This window comes from Ovis aries, chromosome 25 (assembly GCF_016772045.2).
Source record: "Ovis aries strain OAR_USU_Benz2616 breed Rambouillet chromosome 25, ARS-UI_Ramb_v3.0, whole genome shotgun sequence".
Classification (NCBI taxonomy): Eukaryota; Metazoa; Chordata; class Mammalia; order Artiodactyla; family Bovidae; genus Ovis; species Ovis aries.
In genome coordinates, this window is record NC_056078.1 from 23944028 (window position 1) to 23961740 (window position 17713).

The 17713-nt window shown below is 40.7% G+C and overlaps 1 protein-coding gene across 14 annotated transcripts in view; it reads right to left on the minus strand.

The window, feature by feature from the left end:
- Nucleotides 1-285: 285 nt before the first annotated feature.
- PBLD (phenazine biosynthesis like protein domain containing) overlaps nucleotides 286-17713 on the minus strand; it is a 35236-nt gene continuing 17808 nt past the window's right edge. For 2 of the 14 annotated variants that reach the window (XM_004021416.5, XM_042240785.1), the window contains 8 exons: nucleotides 13771-13870; nucleotides 13013-13111; nucleotides 7266-7375; nucleotides 7156-7185; nucleotides 4692-4780; nucleotides 4250-4428; nucleotides 2534-2596; nucleotides 286-1102 (listed from right to left, as the gene is read on the minus strand). In XM_004021416.5, the coding sequence (XP_004021465.1) occupies nucleotides 990-1102; nucleotides 2534-2596; nucleotides 4250-4428; nucleotides 4692-4780; nucleotides 7156-7185; nucleotides 7266-7375; nucleotides 13013-13111; nucleotides 13771-13870 (783 nt within the window). In that variant the 3' untranslated portion in view covers nucleotides 286-989. Of the gene's footprint in view, nucleotides 1103-2533; nucleotides 2597-4249; nucleotides 4429-4691; nucleotides 4781-7155; nucleotides 7186-7265; nucleotides 7376-13012; nucleotides 13112-13770; nucleotides 13871-16597; nucleotides 16743-17713 lie in introns of those variants that run through there. The other 12 variants (XM_012105183.4, XM_042240788.1, XM_042240787.1 and 9 more) reach the window with 7 other exon arrangements.

Consider the following 17713-nt stretch of genomic DNA (forward strand, 5'->3'; position numbering starts at 1 on the left):
AGCCTGGTCTCCCCAGTTAGAGTCCCTTGAGAGTTCTACAAGCTCCCCCTCTAATCTCCTTTGCATCCTGCCCCCCAGCTCTCTACCCTGCCAGTTTCTAGTCCAGTGTCTTACACACAGGAGACAGCAAATTGCTTTTTACCAACCACATCAGATTGCTAAGCAGCAGGTCTGACCCACAGGGTGAGAATTCAGATACCAGCTGGGCACCTAACTTGCAGAATACATAGGCGTGACAGTAAGGGAGATTTCCACCCTGAAAAGAACTTGGAAAGAGGCAGGATATCACATTACTTTCCATGTTTAATTTTATTATCACTCTATCACTCATTGTCACTCATTTAAAAAATTTCTGGGCATTTAGTTATTTAGCTACACGTCTTGATTTTTAGGTATTAAACGTAAGCACATTCCAATAAAGGAAATAATTTTTTAGGTACATTAAAATTACTCCAACCTTACCATTCACACATAAACTCTTACTTTTCTATCTTCATGATCCATTCTTGTCCATATAAATTCCTATTCTCCACAGACATAGCATAACATTGCTAACATTTAATAGTCTACTATAATTTTCTTTCTTAGTATTATACTACGAACTATTTTTCTATATTTCCACATAGCTATTGGGTCTTTTTGATGGCTGCAAAACAGTCTATCAGGTACTCACATCTGAGTTTAAATGATTTAATCTTACTCTTCATAAATGTGTTCCTCATTCTGTGATTGGTGGTCACAATTAAAGGTGACAACATTATTCTTTGATATGGGTTACTTCGAATATGTTCACAGGTAGAACCAAAACTCCTTTAGTTAATTCATCAGGAAGCATTATTAAATCCCCATTAATATGTCTTCATTGTTCTATTTCTCAGGTGAGGATTAAGTGAACTACAATGCAATCTTATTCAAAGCAGTCTCTTACATTTCTTTTTATGCAGAAAATACTCAGTAATTCAAGACTGTGTCACCGCAGTGCAAGCAGTCTAGGCCATCAGAGTGCCCTCTAAAACAAGAGCCGTGCCTCCCTTGATGTCAACTCGTCCATCAGAACGCAGGGAAATTATCAGTTCTCCTCCTCGGTTGGAACACTGAAAGGCTAAAGAAAACATAAAACAAGTCACAAATCAAGATCATTTTCACCCCTTTAATTAATAAGACATAGTGAAAGACTGATTATTACGAGCTCTACAATCCTCCCAGGTCAATTTAAAGAATACATTCTTTCAAACAAATGAAAACAAAATAAATGAACAAACCAAACACAAACACATAGACACAGAGAACAGAGAGTGGTTACCAGAAGGGGAGGGGCAGAGTGATATGGGAGGGATCAAAATGCATAAAGGAGATCAACTGCATGGTGAAGGATAGAAAATAAATTTTTGATAGTGAGCACACTGTAGGATGTATAGAAGCAGAAATACAATGTACATGAGAAACTTATTTAATGTAATAAATTAACGTTCTCAATAAAAACTTATTAACTAATTTTTTAAAGAATGCATTCCTTCATCTGTTCATAATATTGCCTAGCCCACCCGATTCTCCTGAGGACTGAGGCCACAAACGCAATTTGATACACAAAGCACACAGCTCTACATCTTCCCTTCCTGAGCTACTTCCTCTACTACTTCCTGTAATGCCCCAGACACACCCTAAATGTAGCTTCCTCCCTGGCTCCATCTAGGTCTAGGAGTAAGCAAGCACAAGTGAAAAGATAGAGCCTAGGACTAAAAAGCTAAAAAGATAAAGAGGGGGTGCTCTTGGGCCCTTCAGAGAAGGCCCCATCTTTCGTCTTTGGTCTTTTGAGGTCTGGAAAGGACAAAAGGAGTTCCCTATTCATTGTGGATAGCAAGCAACCACACTTGTCAAGCAAACGTGAAGTACAGCCTCAGGTTTCTTGAGTTTAGGGAAATAATTAGGCTCACAATGGAAAGAGAACAGCCACCCTGCTATTCCCAAATCAGGGTCACAGATGCTTAACCATCCCACTAAGTAAGAACTTCTGTCCACTAAGGTCAAAATTCTACTTTGATTGTGTAGCCTGTTCTGCATGTGGTACTAGCTGTGTAACCTCCACTGGCTACCATCTATTTCTCTGTCCTGAGCAATATATTAATCACTAGGAGACTTGGTTCCAAGGCAATTTGTTTTATTTAATCCCATAATGGGACCCTGGTAATCATCCAATCTCAACTCATCACCTTATAAAGAACCTTTCTGGGCCAAAATTACACAGCTAGTTAACTTTATTCAGCAAATACTTACTTGGCACTTAACTGTATTAGAAGTGTGTCTGTGCTTTGGGAGAAACAGAGGTGGAAGATGTTTGGGGTGGAGGATGTTGAGCAGAAGATTCAGGGTGAAGGAATTCAAAACCTTTAGTTTTCATGTGGGTAATAGTTAACTTTTTTTTTTGATAGTTAACATTTTATTACATCTTCAGGTGGATAGTATATATAAGAAGGAATACTAGCTTAAAGTTTAGCAGGTTTTTTTTTTTTAATTTGAAAAAGAACTGTCCTACCGTGCAAGTCTTTCTTCCCCAGTTGCTCAGACCAGTAGCTACTGAGAACAGTATGTGCAGACCCTTAAAAGAAGTGAAAAGCTATGTTACAATCCCAAAGAAAACGGGAGCAACTCTGCTAAATTCATAAAGGATCAACTATCCAGTTTGACTGAACCTTAGACAACTTAGTCATTATGTTGGCCATGACTTCAGCAAAGTGTGGAATTATGAATGGAAATAGAAAGGAAGACATAGAATTTATGGATAAGCTTCTTCAAAAGACATATCTGCTGCATCTTACACTTTCTGAAGGCTGAATTAAACTGCAGGCTTTAATTCTTGTCAATTCCTTGTCAGTCCATGGCAGGAGAATTAAGGCTTTCGTATAAATCTGTCTACATCTATCAAGGAAAAACATATCCTTCCTCCTAAGACGCACATGCAAGGAAGGGTGGGAACTCTGACAAAAGACCAAAATTTCCATGAAGCCAACGTTCCCAGTTTTTTGGTGCCAAAAGAGCTTTGTTTTAGTGAGATACTTTTTCACATGATTGTGCCCTAGGTGTAGATCAGAGAATAAATACTAAAAAGAAGAAACAAACTGCTAAGTAACAACTGATAGGAAAGTATTTGGGAGAGGAAAAGATGGTTTGAAAAAGGTTTCTCCTTCAGAAAAATGTACTAAATACTATGGGACAGGGTGCCCAGGCATCCCAGTATGCCTGAGGCTGTCCTGGTTTCATCACTGAAGATCCCTACTCTGAGAAGTCCTTCAGTCTCAAGCAAACCGAGACTGTTGGCCATCACTGTCCAAAGAGCTTTCCCACTCTAGAAAAGCATGATTCCAGGGGGGAAAAAACCTTCCCTCCATGAAAATTAAAATCTTTGGGAAGCAGCCAAGCATGTGTAAATCCACTCATAACTTCTTATCCATCAGCTTCCTCCAAAAAGCATTCCACACCTTTCACTGCTCAGCCCACTTTTATTAAGGAGGATGAAAGTAGGAAGCATCACATTCTTGCCGACTTTTTATTTCAACTCTCTGCTTCTGGCTTATGGAAGATCCTAAATTCCTACGTTCCTGAACCCATTCCACTCACTGAGTGAGCAGGTCTGGCAAAGGACGAGGGGAGGAAGAAAAACACTATTCCTGTCCCTGTTTCCCACCTGCAGTCCAGGACTTGGTCCTTCAAAACCCAAATCAGTCAATTATCACACAGGCTGGCCAATGAAAAGGACAAAGGACTTTGGGAATATAGTAGACATTGGCCACTGGATTTTGCAACAGGTAGCTCTAGAAGTGTTGGCTCAAGGAGCCAGTTTTATTGTTAGTTATTAAAATACCTAACAGCTATTGGGCACTAACCATGTACTGTGCTCATTATGTTCTGTGTTTAACATGCATCGTGTTTACATAGCCTATAAGGTATTATCCATATTTTATAGAGAGGGAACAAAAGCTGTGAAAAGTTAAGTCATTTACCCAAGGTCAACAGCTAGGAAGCTAGGACGCAAAGCCAGCCTGTCTGATGCTAAAATTAAACCTTGCTATATACTGCCTCATTAACACTGTGTTTTTTACAAGAGACTTCAGTGAAGGGATGGGGAAGGGAGATAGGGAAACAAAGGCAACTCAAAACCCAAACAACCTGAAAGCTCATTGTGGAGGGCACTTAAACAGTTCTCCTCCTCCTCAACTGTTTAGCTTTCCTCAGGATTCAAGGCAAAAAGTACCTGTTACGGGGTCTTCAGCCACACCGTACCATGGAGCAAAATATCTGGAGTAAAAGTCAAATGCTTGAGTCTGCCCACCAGGCTCTCCCTTGAGGGTGAGAATGAGTCCTTTCACCTTCCCTGTGGTTTCCACTTGCAGCAAATTCTCTGTGTTCACTGTTAGGCTCTCCAGAAATGACCTTGTTCATAAACAGGATGGATTAGGACAAACCCATTCCACAGACTACCCATTCCCCAGACTCCGTAAAGCAGGCCAGGCTACAGCTTGTTCAATGGCTCAGCAGTAAGTGAGGAAGAGCAACTACAACCTTCCTGCACAGGAACAGATCACTCTGGCTGTGTAGATCATGGTTCAGCTGAACATGGCACAGCCAGATCAAGCCAGAGCTATGAATCTGGTGCCCTCCCCCACAGTACTGACGAAGTCAAAAATCTCATTTACCTGTTGTAAGTATCACTGAGCCGGACCAGGAGCTTTTTGGTATCTGGGGAATAGCAAACATCCTGAACCAGCGTGTCACCAATGGCAGTCTATGGAGACAGACCAAAACTTCCTCAGAAGTGCATCTTGGGTCAAGTCCTTGGAGAACGATCTCTCACAAACATCTGCTTTGTGCCAGGCACACCCAACATCTCCAGTCCCAAGAGTTTCAGGTCAGTTTTAGGATTCAAGGTATTTCTCAAAGAAGGCCAATTTCCTGGTGTTCAGGAACACTTGGACCTTAATAGGGGTTGAGTTTAGCCTCTGAGAGCCAAAGAGAGGCCTTGTTCATACATGTCACTATGAGACTCGACACACAACTCCTTCAATTGGGTATTTTCCCCACAGATAAAAAGATTCAGGGAGGCCCAGAATATCTCTCTCACATACATACACTTTGACCCAGGACTGAGGAGCCCTGAAGTCAAAGCTCTGAATCACTACTGTCTACCATCTGTAGAGGTGGGGGCTTTATGCCTGCTTCTTAGAGGATTAAATGAAATAACATGCAGAGTTCCTGTAGCTACAGTGGTAACTGGATGATTCTACACAAGAAGGACTCGGGGCCAGCAGTATGATTGGAAGTGGGGACTAGGGCACTCGTATCAATGCTGCTCTGCTTGGCAAGCTTGCTGTTTTCACTTAGACTGTACACTACAGATCAAGAACATAGTAACATTGTCCAAAGACACCCTGGTTCACCCTTTACCGAAGACTGCATATAACCATGCTCACACCTGAGACATAGTATGTTTGTTTGTTTATTGGTTTGCAGTGCTGAGGGAGGTTGTGAGGGGACAAAAACACCTCCAAGTCATCCTTAGGCACCACAACTAGCTGCCGCCAGAACAGACTAGAGTTACGTGGTAGTTGTCTGATTGTCACTAGGTGGTTTTAAGTTCTCTAATCTTCTTTAGGGGCTGAGAAGCTCTAGGTTCCATGGCCAAGACGCTGCTGTGGGTAGTGCCTGGAAGGTCTGCCTCTGTGACCACTGCTGACCAATGTCTCCCTTCTAGATATGGGAACTCCTACAGCCCAATCCCATCTGTTCTCTGGGCCTCCCAATCTCTCTGAAGGGTCATCCAACCCTTCTCTGCATGGATTCTTATGTCCATTTGAAAGTTTAATTCTCAACTGAGAATCTTATTGCCAGTTTCTAGGAACACAAAATGACAATGCATGCATGCTCAGCTGTACCCAACTCTGCGACCTCAAAGAATGCAGCCCGTCAGGCTCCTCTGTCCACGGGATTTCCCAGTCAAGAATATTGGAGTGGGTTGCCATTTCCTACTCCATGGGGATCTTCTCAGCCCAGGAATCGAGCCCTTATCTCCTGTGTCTCCTGCACTGGCAGGCATATTCTTTACCACTGAGCCACCTGGGAAGCCCAAAATGACAATACTCACGATAAACACCTTTCATCATTCCCATTTTACAAATGCTGACCCTGAGGCTTAGAGAGAACAGGTTAAGTTCTTTCTATCATGAACAAGGTCTACCACTGTAAAGATTTTCTGTTTTTTTTTTGCCAATGTACTTAAAGCAATTCATTTATGAATTTGGCTTGTCTCCCAAAACCCAACCTGTAGGTGAAGCTGAGTATAAAAGTAGAATCCATGACACTTGCTTATATCTTTTGAAAACTTAAAGCAAAACACTAAGGAGATAACAAATGCTGTATTTGAAAATTCACTAAGAAATACCCATTACTACCTGTAACAGGCCATTTCAGAATAATTTTTTTTCATGGCACCCTTGGCCTGGTCCTGACCTGGGCCCTTCCTCCTCTAAAACCTAAGCACCTGGCTATCCAGGGCTGCTCTGGCCTTCTAGAATCTCCACAAGACAACTGTAGTGCCTACTGCCCTGGGTGACAGTGAGAATTAAATGAAATAATGCATTAAAATGCATGGTACCGCATAGAAGAGACTCTCAAAATGTTCTTTATCATCATCATCATCCTTATCATTAAGCCCCATCCCCACACAGACCCTTTGAGGAGGCTGCTATATATCTTGTCTTCTCTATTGCAGTACCCTTGCTTTTCTGTTCTCTTGCATCAAAGCACAGTCTCGTCATCTCAGCCTTATTCTCCACTGAAGAGATCAGGACACAGACTACTGCCAGGCTGTTTCTATTCTTTTCTTTCACTCTCAGCCTGCCACATGGCACTCTCCCCTCCCCCTCTTTCCATGGAGGCTAATCAGATAATGAAGAGTTAGGGAAAACTGGTCAACCTTTTCACCAAATAGATTCAACATTAAAATTCAGACCTCAAAGGCACCATGCAGTATTCACCCAAGCTTAAACTAGAACACTTACATTGGTAGAAGGTCTATATTTGAGATCAAATACAACAAATCTTTGTTCAAACAATAACAGATGATCAAATCCCACGGCTCAAGTTTGACTCTTTTTCACGAACCTTTATCAAGTCCTTCACTTCATGCAATTTCTAGATCAGGAAAAAAGACAAAATCATTGTAAAACGGGCACATTGTATACAGTGTGTGGCAATAATTTTAAAAAGCTGACCTGGGGATGGGCTGGATAAAGAGGCAGGTCCAGGACAATACCATCCTCTTCTTTTCTGGCCTTCAGTTCTCCACTCATAGTGACAAAGGTTAGAGTGCTATTCACATTTTCTGGCCAAAAAAAGAATTTTATTTTGTCAAATGTTTGAAAGGAATCAAGAAATAGAAAAATAAACTTTGTTATATAGTTGCATGTCTCTCTTGATCACTTTTAAAGATTCCCTGGCACTGTCGTTCATTCCAGTAAAGGGGTCCCAGGTTTGGGTTACTGGGATCATAGTGGAGAAAATTCTCACTGGATTCTAACTTGAGAACCAAGAACATAACTGACTGGTCTTGACATCACGCTGTGCTCTTGAAAAAATTATTTAATCTCCTTAAACTTCAATTTCCTCATCAATAAAATGGGGTAGTAATTAAACTTATACTAATTTCATTTTACCAATAAAATGGTATATAATTAAACACCACTTATAGGGTTGCTATAATGTTTTTTAATGTAGATGTTTATATTTTATATACTCTTACAATAGAGTTTATAGAGTTATAAACTACTAGTTTAAGTTATGCCAAAGGGATGACAAATAGAACATACAGGTTATATACAACAGTCTGTAATGAACAAATCAATTTTGCCATAAACAAGCCAAACTATATATAAAATATTGATTTAAAGATTAGATCACAAACCCTGATACAATATCCCTTCATAGTACTGATAAAACTTGGGCCGCTTATCTCAGAGGGGATAACATTTTTAGTGAAAACAAAGATTTATGACTTAAATCTTTCCCCTAGTATTTCTGTGAACATATCTTGAAGGTGAGCAAATGTCACATTGCTGATTAGCTTTCACAGAATAAAATTTACATTCTGAAACTCAAAGTTTAGTCTTCTCATTACAATTGGTGTAAGACATCATTATTTCCAAAGCATTTTCTCATCTAATCTTAGGCCCCTGTGCAAGACTATCAGGACTTTCTCTGTTGCTACTACTCTGCGATTCGACTTCACATGGTGCTCAGTTCTGCTTTCTTGGACTTCCCTGGTGGTCCTGTGGTTAAGAAGCTGCCTGCCAGTGCAGGTGCTAGGGTTCAACCCCTGGTCCAGGAAGAACCCACATGTCACTGCAGGGCAGCTAAGCCTGTGAGCTGCAACTGCTGAAGCCCATGTGCTCTAGAGCCCATGCTCCGCAATAAGAAAAGCCTCCGAATGAGAAGCCTGTGCACTGAAACCAGAGAGGAGCTCCCACTTACCACAGCTAGAGAAAGCCCACACAAAGCAATGAAGACCCAGCACAGTCAAAAATAAGCTAAGTAATTCAAAGAAAATTTTTAATTCTAAAAAATAATTAATTAATTAATTTAAAAAATTAAAAACTAAAAAAAAAATTTTAATTCTGCTTTCTGGTACAAGGGGCATGGTAGGTTGGGCAGCAGAAAAAATTCTGCTTTCTTTACTTCACTAACAAGGCTAATCCTAAGAATACTGCCCCTAGTCCTTCCAGCATGCCCATGAGACTGCTTCCTGGGCAAACGTGGCCTATAACGCCTTCACTTATTACCCCCATCTAAGTAACTCCCAATAACAGGAAACTAATCAAACTAATCACATGGACTAAGGCCTTGTCTAACTCAATGAAACTATGAGCCATACCATGTAGGACCACCCAAGACAGACAGGTCATGGTAGAGAGTTCTGACAAAACATAGTCCTGGAGAAGGCAAAGGCAAACCACTTCAGTATTCTTGCCTTGAGAACCCCATGAACAGTACGAAAAGGCAAAAAGATAGGACACTGAAAGATGAACTCCCCAGGTCGGTAGGTGCCCAGCATGCTACTGGAGAATAGTGGAGAAATAACTCCAGAAAGAATGAAGAGACAGAGTCAAAGCGAAAACAATGACCAGTTGTGGATGTGACTGGTGATGGAAGTAAAGTCCGATGCTGTAAAGAACAAATATTGCATAGGAACCTGGAATGTTAGGTCCATGAATCAAGGTAAATTGGAAGTGGTCAAATAGTAGAGAGCAAGCGTGAACATCAACATTTTAGGAATCAGTGAACTAAAATGGACTGGATGAGGGAATTTAATTCAGATGACCAGTTTATCTACTACTGTGGACAAGAATCCCTTAGAAGAAAAGGAGTAGCCCTCATAGTCAACAAAAGAGTCTAAAATGCAGTACTTGGGTGCAATCTCAAAAACGACAGAATGATCTCTGTTCATTTCTAAGGCAAACCATTCAACATCACAGTAATCCAAGTCTATGCTCCAACCGGTAATGGTAAAGAAGCTGAAGCTGAACAGTTCTATGAAGACCTACAAGACCTCCAGAACTAAGATCCAAAAAAGATGTCCTTTTCATCATAGGGAACTGGAATGCAAAAGTAGGAAGTCAAGAGATACTTGGAGTAATAGGCAAATTTGGCTTTGGAGTACAAAATGATGCAGGGCAAAGGCTAACAGAGCTTTGCCGAGAACACACCAGTCATAGCAAACACCTTCCAACAACACAAGAGAAGACTCTACATATGGACATCATCAGATGGTCGATACTGAAATCAGATTGATTATATTCTTTGCAGCCAAAGATGGAGAAGCTCTATACAGGCAGCAAAAACAAGACCAGGAGCTGATTGTGGATCAGATCATGAACTCCTTATTACAAAATTCAGATTAAACTGAAGGAAGTAAGGAAAACCACTAGACCATTCAGGTATGACCTAAATCAAATTCTTTATGATTACACAGAGGAAGTGATAAATAGATTCAAGGGATTAGATCTGATAGGGTGCCTGAAGAACTATGGATGGAGGTTTGTGACATTGTATAGGAGGCAGTGATCAAGACCATCCTCAAGAAAAAGAAATGCAAAAAGGTAAAATGGTTGTCTGACAAGGACTTACAAGTAGCTGAGAAAAGAAGAGAAGCAAAAGGTGAAGGAGAAAAGGAAAGATATACCCATTTGAATGCAGAGTGTCAAGGAATATCACAGAGAGATAACAAAGCTTTCTTCAGTGATCAATGAAAAGAAACAGAGGAAAACAATAGAATGGGAAAGACTAGAGATCTTTTCAAGAAAATTAGAGATACCAAGGGAACATTTCATGCAAAGATGGGCTCAATAAAGGACAGAAGTGGTATGGACCTAACAGAAGCAGAAGATATTAAGAAGAGGTGGCAAGAATACACAGGAGAACTATACAAAAAAGATCATCTTCAGGACCCAGATAACCACGATGGTGTGATCACTCACCTAGAGCCAGACATCCTGGAATGTGAAGTCAAGTGGGGCTTAGGAAGCATCACTACAAACAAAGCTAGTAGAGGTGATGGAATTCCAGTTGAGCTACTTCAAATCCTAAAAGATGATGCTGTGGAAGTGCTGCACTCAATATACCAACAAATTTGGAAAACTCAGTGGTGGCCACAGGACTGGAAAATGTCAGTTTTCATTCCAATCCCAAAGAATGGCAATGCCAAACAATGTTCAAACGACCACACAACTGCACACATCTCACACTCTAGCAAAGTAATGCTCAAAATTCTTCAAGCCAGGCTTCAACAGTACATGAACCGTGAACTTCCAAATGTTTAAGCTGGATTTAGAAAAGGCAGAGGAACCAGAGATCAAATTGCCAACATCCACTGGATCATCAAAAAAGCAAGAGAGTTCCAGAAAAACATCTGCTTCTGCTTTATTGACTATGCCAAAGCTTTTGACTGTGTGGATCACAACAAAATGTGGAAAATTCTTAACGAGATGGGAATACCAGACCACCTGACTTGCCTCCTGAGAAATCTGTATGCAGGTCAAGAAGCATCAGTTAGAACCAGACATGGAACAACAGACTGGTTCCAAATTGGGAAGTCAAGGCTGTATATTGTCACCCTGCTTATTTAACTTATATGCAGAGTATATCAGGTGAAATGCCAGGCTGGATGAAGCACAAGCTGGAATCAAGATTGCCAGGAGAAATATCAATAACCTCAGATACACATATGACACCACTCTTATGGCAGAAAGTGAAGAGCTAAAGAGCCTCTTGATGAAAGTGAAAGAGGAGAGTGAGAAATTTGGCTTAAAACTCAACATTCAGAAAACGAAGATCATGGCAACTGGTCCCATCACTTCATTTCAAATAGATGGGGAAACAGTAGAAACAGTGACAGACTTTATTTTTTGGGGACTCCCAAATCACTGCAGATGGTGACTGCAGTCATGAAATTAAAAAGACACTTGCTCCTTGGAAGAAAAGCTATGACCAACCTAGACAGCCTATTAAAAAGCAGAGACATTACTTTGGCGACAAAGTCCATCTAGTCAAGGCTGTGATTTTTCCAGTGGTCATGTATGGATGTGAGAGTAGGACTATAAAGAAAGCTGAGCACCAAAGAATTGATGCTTTTGAACTGTGGTGTTGGGGAAGACTCTTGAGAGTCCCTTGGGCAGCAAGGAGATCCAACCAGTCTCTCCTAAAGGAAATCAGTCCTGATTATTTATTGGAAGGACTGATGCTGAAGCCAAAGCTCCATTACTTTGGCCACCTGGTGCAAAGAACTGACTCACTGGAAAAGACCCTGATGCTGGGAAAGATTGAAGGCATGTGGAGATGGGGATGACAGAGGATGAGATGGTTGGATGGCATCACCAACTCAATGGACTTGAGTTTGAGTACACTCCGGGAGTTGGTGATGGACAGGGAAGCCTGGTGTGCTACAGTCCATGGGGTCACAAATAGTTGGACATGACTGAGCGACTGAACTGAACTGAAGTAACTCCCAAAAGAACTTCTTTTTCAAATCCCCACTCCCCCAGTTACCCCTCTGTCATAGCATCTTGATACTTCCTTGTTTGACTTTCTGTTGTCTACACTTGTTCATGGCTGCTTCTGTCTCTACTTTGAGGACATTTCCAGGCATCTCTCCTCTGCCCTGTTCCCACAAAGCCCTGATCTTTATTATACCAAGTGTAGCTGAGATGGGAACTGGTAGGATTAAAGTATTGCATCCTTTCTTCACAGGGTAAATGTATATAGTTTACCTCATGAATATTTAAAATTCAAAATAAAGAAGCTTCCATTGTGAAATGAATTTCAGTGTGGGTGGGGACACGTTTGGGGAAAAGTATGTCTTTTAGTTCCCAGTATTATGTCATGTTAAATACCTATTCTGCCTTGCAAGCTGTCCTCCTGTGTTGGTCACAGAGACCAGAGAGCTCCTATTTAAAAGAAAATGGTGGGACTTCCCTGGTGAAACAGGGATAAAAATCCACCTGCCAATGCAGAGGACATGCGTCCAATCCTTGGTCTGGGAGGGAGGATGCCACAGAGGAATCCACAACTGCTGAAGCCCCTGAGCCTGGAGCCTGTGCTCCGAAACAAGAGAAGCTGCCACCACGAGAAGCCCATGCACCATAACCAGAGAGTAGCCCCTGAGGGCCGCAACTAGAGAAAGCCCACGCACAGCAACAGAGACCCAGCCCGACCACAAGTAAATAAATAAAATAGACTATAAACGAAAGAAAACGGCATTTCAGAGAATAGCAACCATGGCTATTCAACATGCCTGAAAAATTGTAGTGTTCTTGAAGGTTGCTGTTTTTGTTTCTACATAATAAATCATGTGAAATAAACTTTGCAGTCTTTATACCAGTCACTTTGGTTCACAGGAAAAAATGTATGAGAGTTTCTAAAAATATTTCTATTTACTAACTGATAAGTTCATAAAAGAAAATCATGTTACTTATTTTGTGAAACAGCACAGCTGCAGAAGCCAGGGTAGCATGGCCACAGAGAGGAACCTCATTCTGTGGTGTAAACCACCTTAATCCAAAGCAGGAACCTTCAGAGGAGAAAAACCAAAGAGACACCAGATCATTTCCATACAAGGGGGTTGAAAGTTTTCATTTTCTTATTCTTTTCTAAACACTGCATTAGCGTAATTAATCACTGAAAGGTGTTGTGAAAAGGAGGAGCAAAGTCTAGGCAAGACCTCTGCTACTGCTGCTGCTGCTAAGTCGCTTCAGTCGTGTCTGACTCTGTGTGACCCCAGAGACGGCAATGCACCAGGCTCCCTCGTCCCTGGGATTCTCCAGGCAAGAACACTGGAGTGGGTTGCCATTGCCTTCTCCAATGCATGTAAGTGAAAAGTGAAAGTGAAGTGGCTCAGTCATGTTTGACTCTTCGCGACCCCATGGACTGCAGCCTACCAGGCTCCTCTGTCCATGGGATTTTCCAGGCAAGAGTACTGGAGTTGGTTGCCATTGCCTTCTCCGAGGCAAGACCTCTAGGGCTCTGCAATGCTAGATCTGGATCTGAAACATTCAAATTCATCAGCATCTGCTCCCTTAGATGAAAATCAAATTAGAAGCTCCCCCACCTTCCTTATCTGCATGCAAATAATAAATGGACATTTTTCTTAAATATTATTCCCCCACCGGAAGAACTGTTTCTGGTACCATTCAGGAATTGTTTTAAAAGAAAAGAAAAAAGTATATTTACTCTGTGTAAAGTTGTCATTTGGGTGTAGCTTTCGGATAAAAGCTGTTTCAGAGAGGTTCATCTCCTTTGCAATTTTTTGATGCAAGTCTTCATCCAGTTTCTAAATTAGAAGCAAAAGGTTAGTGAGATTCCAGAAACACAAATCAGACTTCCTTGAACAGCAACTACCACTAGTAGGAAAAAAAGTTTATTAATATTAAAAGTTATATACTTAAAATTTTTTTTAATGTAAAAAAGAATTTTAAAAAGTCATATGCTTTTAAAGTAAATAATCACCAATAAATTTGAGGTACTTTTATAAAGATTGTTTTTCAGAAATCCATGCATGTAACACCATGTGAAGAGCTGTGGAAGCTAGAACAGATTCTGAAAAACCTACCGGCCTGGGCTATCCTTTGTCAGATTATTATCTAGTCTATCAGAGAGACTGTGCTGTCTTCTAAAAACAATTGCTACAAACAGAAATTCCACAATCTGTCATTCCTGTTGGATGAAGAGATGTTAGGTGCCCACTCTGAGCAGACTGGACCATCCTGACCTCATTTATGCATGTTACACTCCCTTTAATGAGTCAGGCTCAAGTCAGAGATCACCTCCTCCAGGAAGCCTTCCAGACTGCTCTGTCTCCTTCCCAGTACTTACACCACCTGAAATTACCTACTATGCCCCTTTACTGGCTGTACCCCCAACCTCTGACTCAGAGTTCTATGAGAGCACCACTGTGCTACTTTGCTTTGTCCTGGTTTAGAGCAGTGCTTGTACTCATCCTGGTATAATAGGAGCTCAATAAATATTTGCTGAGAGAATTCAGTATTCATTTAATTTGCATTTTAAAAACACTCAACATAGATATTTTTATCCACTTACAGATTTAAAAAATTAAATGCAAAAAGTTTGTGTAATATCCTAACATATAGACATGTATATACACATACATACATTCCTCTTAACTCAAGGAAAAAAATGGGTCAAAGCATAGATTTTCTTTTCGAGAATGAAAATCAATTTTTTTAATCAACAAGATGCTCACTACTTGGATTCTGAATTCTAAAGAAATCTCAAGATATTAACTATATTCCAATAAAAATTAATTATAAAAAGAGAAATCTCAAGATAAATGCATCTTTGCCTTTGCCAAACTTATTAATCTTGAGCTTCTGGAACTCAGAAATAAGAATTGAAACTTTATTCTAATAAGTTCAGAATTCACTTATCTGAGTTACGTCAAGTTAAACATCCTTGTCTTTTAGTTGATTCAAACTCTTTTTCCATGTACTCATATAACATTACAAAGATGTTTACTTATTAAAGTTTATGTATTGAGAAAAGGCACATAAGACACAAAACAGCAGTTATGAAAAATTAGTCATAACTTCTTAACTATCAGCTGATGTAAAAATCCTCACAGGAGACTTACTAAGCTTTTCTTAAACGAGCACTGTATTCAAAACCTGTAGAAACTCTGTAGCCCTACAGAAAGAGAAATCACTTAAGAAATTGATACTTATTTCTGAAAACCTAAACAGAACACAATGAGTTTTTGTTTGTTTTTTACTTACTGTTTTTCTTTCAAAAGATTTAATCCAATAATGCATATAAAGCACTCATCAGAGTGCCCAACACATAGTTAAGTACTTGAAAAATGTTACCTTTTTATTTTGAGTGGCTCAAAGTCAGTGCTTTAACTTGACATACTGCACTACCTCCACAAAACAAAGAAACTATTATTATCTCTTCAACATGCTACAGGCAGAAAAACCAATTTCTATCAGATAAAATGGACTCCTGCAACATTTCTGAGAAAAAGGAGCCATCAATCAATTATCCATGCTGTGCTGAGCCAGCAACATCAGCACCACTTTCAAGGGAATTTGTCAGAAACGCAGAGTCTCAAGTCCCACCCCAGACCTTCTGAATCAGAATCTCCATCTTAATCAGAAACCAGATTATCTGTGGACTGGGGACCCCTGATGTATAAGAACTGGCCCTGGGTTCAAGAGCCTTAGCCTGTCAGCTGAGGAGTCAAGACAGATACAGAAAGCAGCAGTAGGCCACACCAAAGAGTATGTAATTGAGACATATGGATTTTAACATTAAGTTCTCTAGGACTTTGAAGGTGAAGACTTGAGGCAGACCTAGCAAAAGGTCAGATTTGGGTGAGCTGGACAGGACAAACTGGGCAAAAGGTTTGAATTAGAGATGCTTCTTGGGCAAGTCACTTGACTTCACTTTGCTCTCCTCCCGTTATATCTTTGATTCTCTAGGATTCTGCAAGTTGAGAATTAGGATGGTAGGAATGAAGTGGAATGAGCACAAGTCACACCTGTGGACACCTGTGGACACCTGTGGGGCTAGGGAGTGAGAAGTCTTACCTGAGTAGAAGAGATTGAGTGCTGCTGGGGCCAAAAAGACAATGTTCAGAAGTGAGCTCAAGTTGCTTTCCCATGGTTTGTAGAATGTTCTCCATGGAAACTGGCCTACCTGCCCATGCATATAACACCTTAATGAAACTGGGAGCCATTTAATTTCCTAGGGCTGAGTGCAATCATCAGCTTCAAAGGTGACTGAAGGGCTGATAAAGAGAAACATGGATTTGCCTCCTTGACTGCAGGAACCTGAGTGCTTGCCAGTCCTTCCTCTATCTGATTTGGCCAAATTCCTATCCTTGTCCTTCCTTTCTTTGCCTATTGCTTCCCTTGACCTTTAGGACCAGAGTTTCTAAAAGTACTAAAGAGTCACACTTTAGCCAAGATCACCATCTTTCGGTAGTAGATTCCTTTGCAAATGGGCTTTTTTGCACATCAGTTAAAACACACACTTCACTGACCATCAGCTCTCTTTAATCCTCTCTGGTTTGGTATATTTCACCAGTTACAATTTGAATTTCTGTCCCAGGACACTGAAAATACATCTGCTATTTGCCGGAGGTGCCAGAGACAATAAAAAGTTTGATAGTCGCAGCCTTCAGTATGCACCACGGGTGGCTGAATTCCTACACTGGAACCAAAGAGCAAAATAATGGTGAATCACGAGGAGATTAACATTGCTTCAACTTGGAGAGCTTTAGGGGAAAAAAAAAGAATGAGACTACATTCATTAACAATACTGAAGTTTGGTTCCAATACAGAAATGTTGTATTGGAACCAAAAATGTAAAATGTTTCCATTTTACACAAGCTTATTTTCAAATGTAACACACAATTGTTACAAACTGAACCAATAACTGTTAATTCTCTTGCTCTAATATACATTTCTCTTTGCCAATCTCACAAGAGTCAAGTTTCCAGCAGTAAAAAGAGAGCCATGTTTGTTTTTCTGAGTTGCAATGTACTGTATTGGGACACTGATGTTCTACCAACCATATGGCTCGCAAAAGATTAATAATCAGAAAATCACAGTAAAGTTTTAAAATACTCCCACCTTGTGGCAGTTTAGAAATATGACAGCCTAAACAGGACAGTCTTGCTCAGTCTTGTTCATTTGTCCCTCTGCTTTCTTTGTAGCAAAGGAAAAGCACTTGGATGCAGAAAGTTCTAAATCATTCAGGAAGAAACAGGAGATTCCTTCTGAGACACTGGGTTTCCGATTGCAAAGTTATGTGCACACAGTGCAGCACTCAAGCTGCAAGTCACCTTCAGTTGTTCCTAAATACTTTGGCCACCTGATGTGAAGAGCCGACTTGTTGGAAAAGACCCTGACGCTGGGAAAGACTGAGGGCGGAGGAAAAGGAGATGATAGAGGATGAGATGGTTAGACAGCATCATCGACTCAATGGAGATGAGTTTGAGCAAACTCCGGGAGAGACTGAAGGACAGAGAAGCCTGGCAAGCTGCAGTTCATGGGGACGGAGAGTCCGACATGACTTAGTGACTGAACAACAATGGATCTTATATGCCTTGTCTCTCCAGCTCCATCACAGAACCTAAAGCACATACTTGCATTGC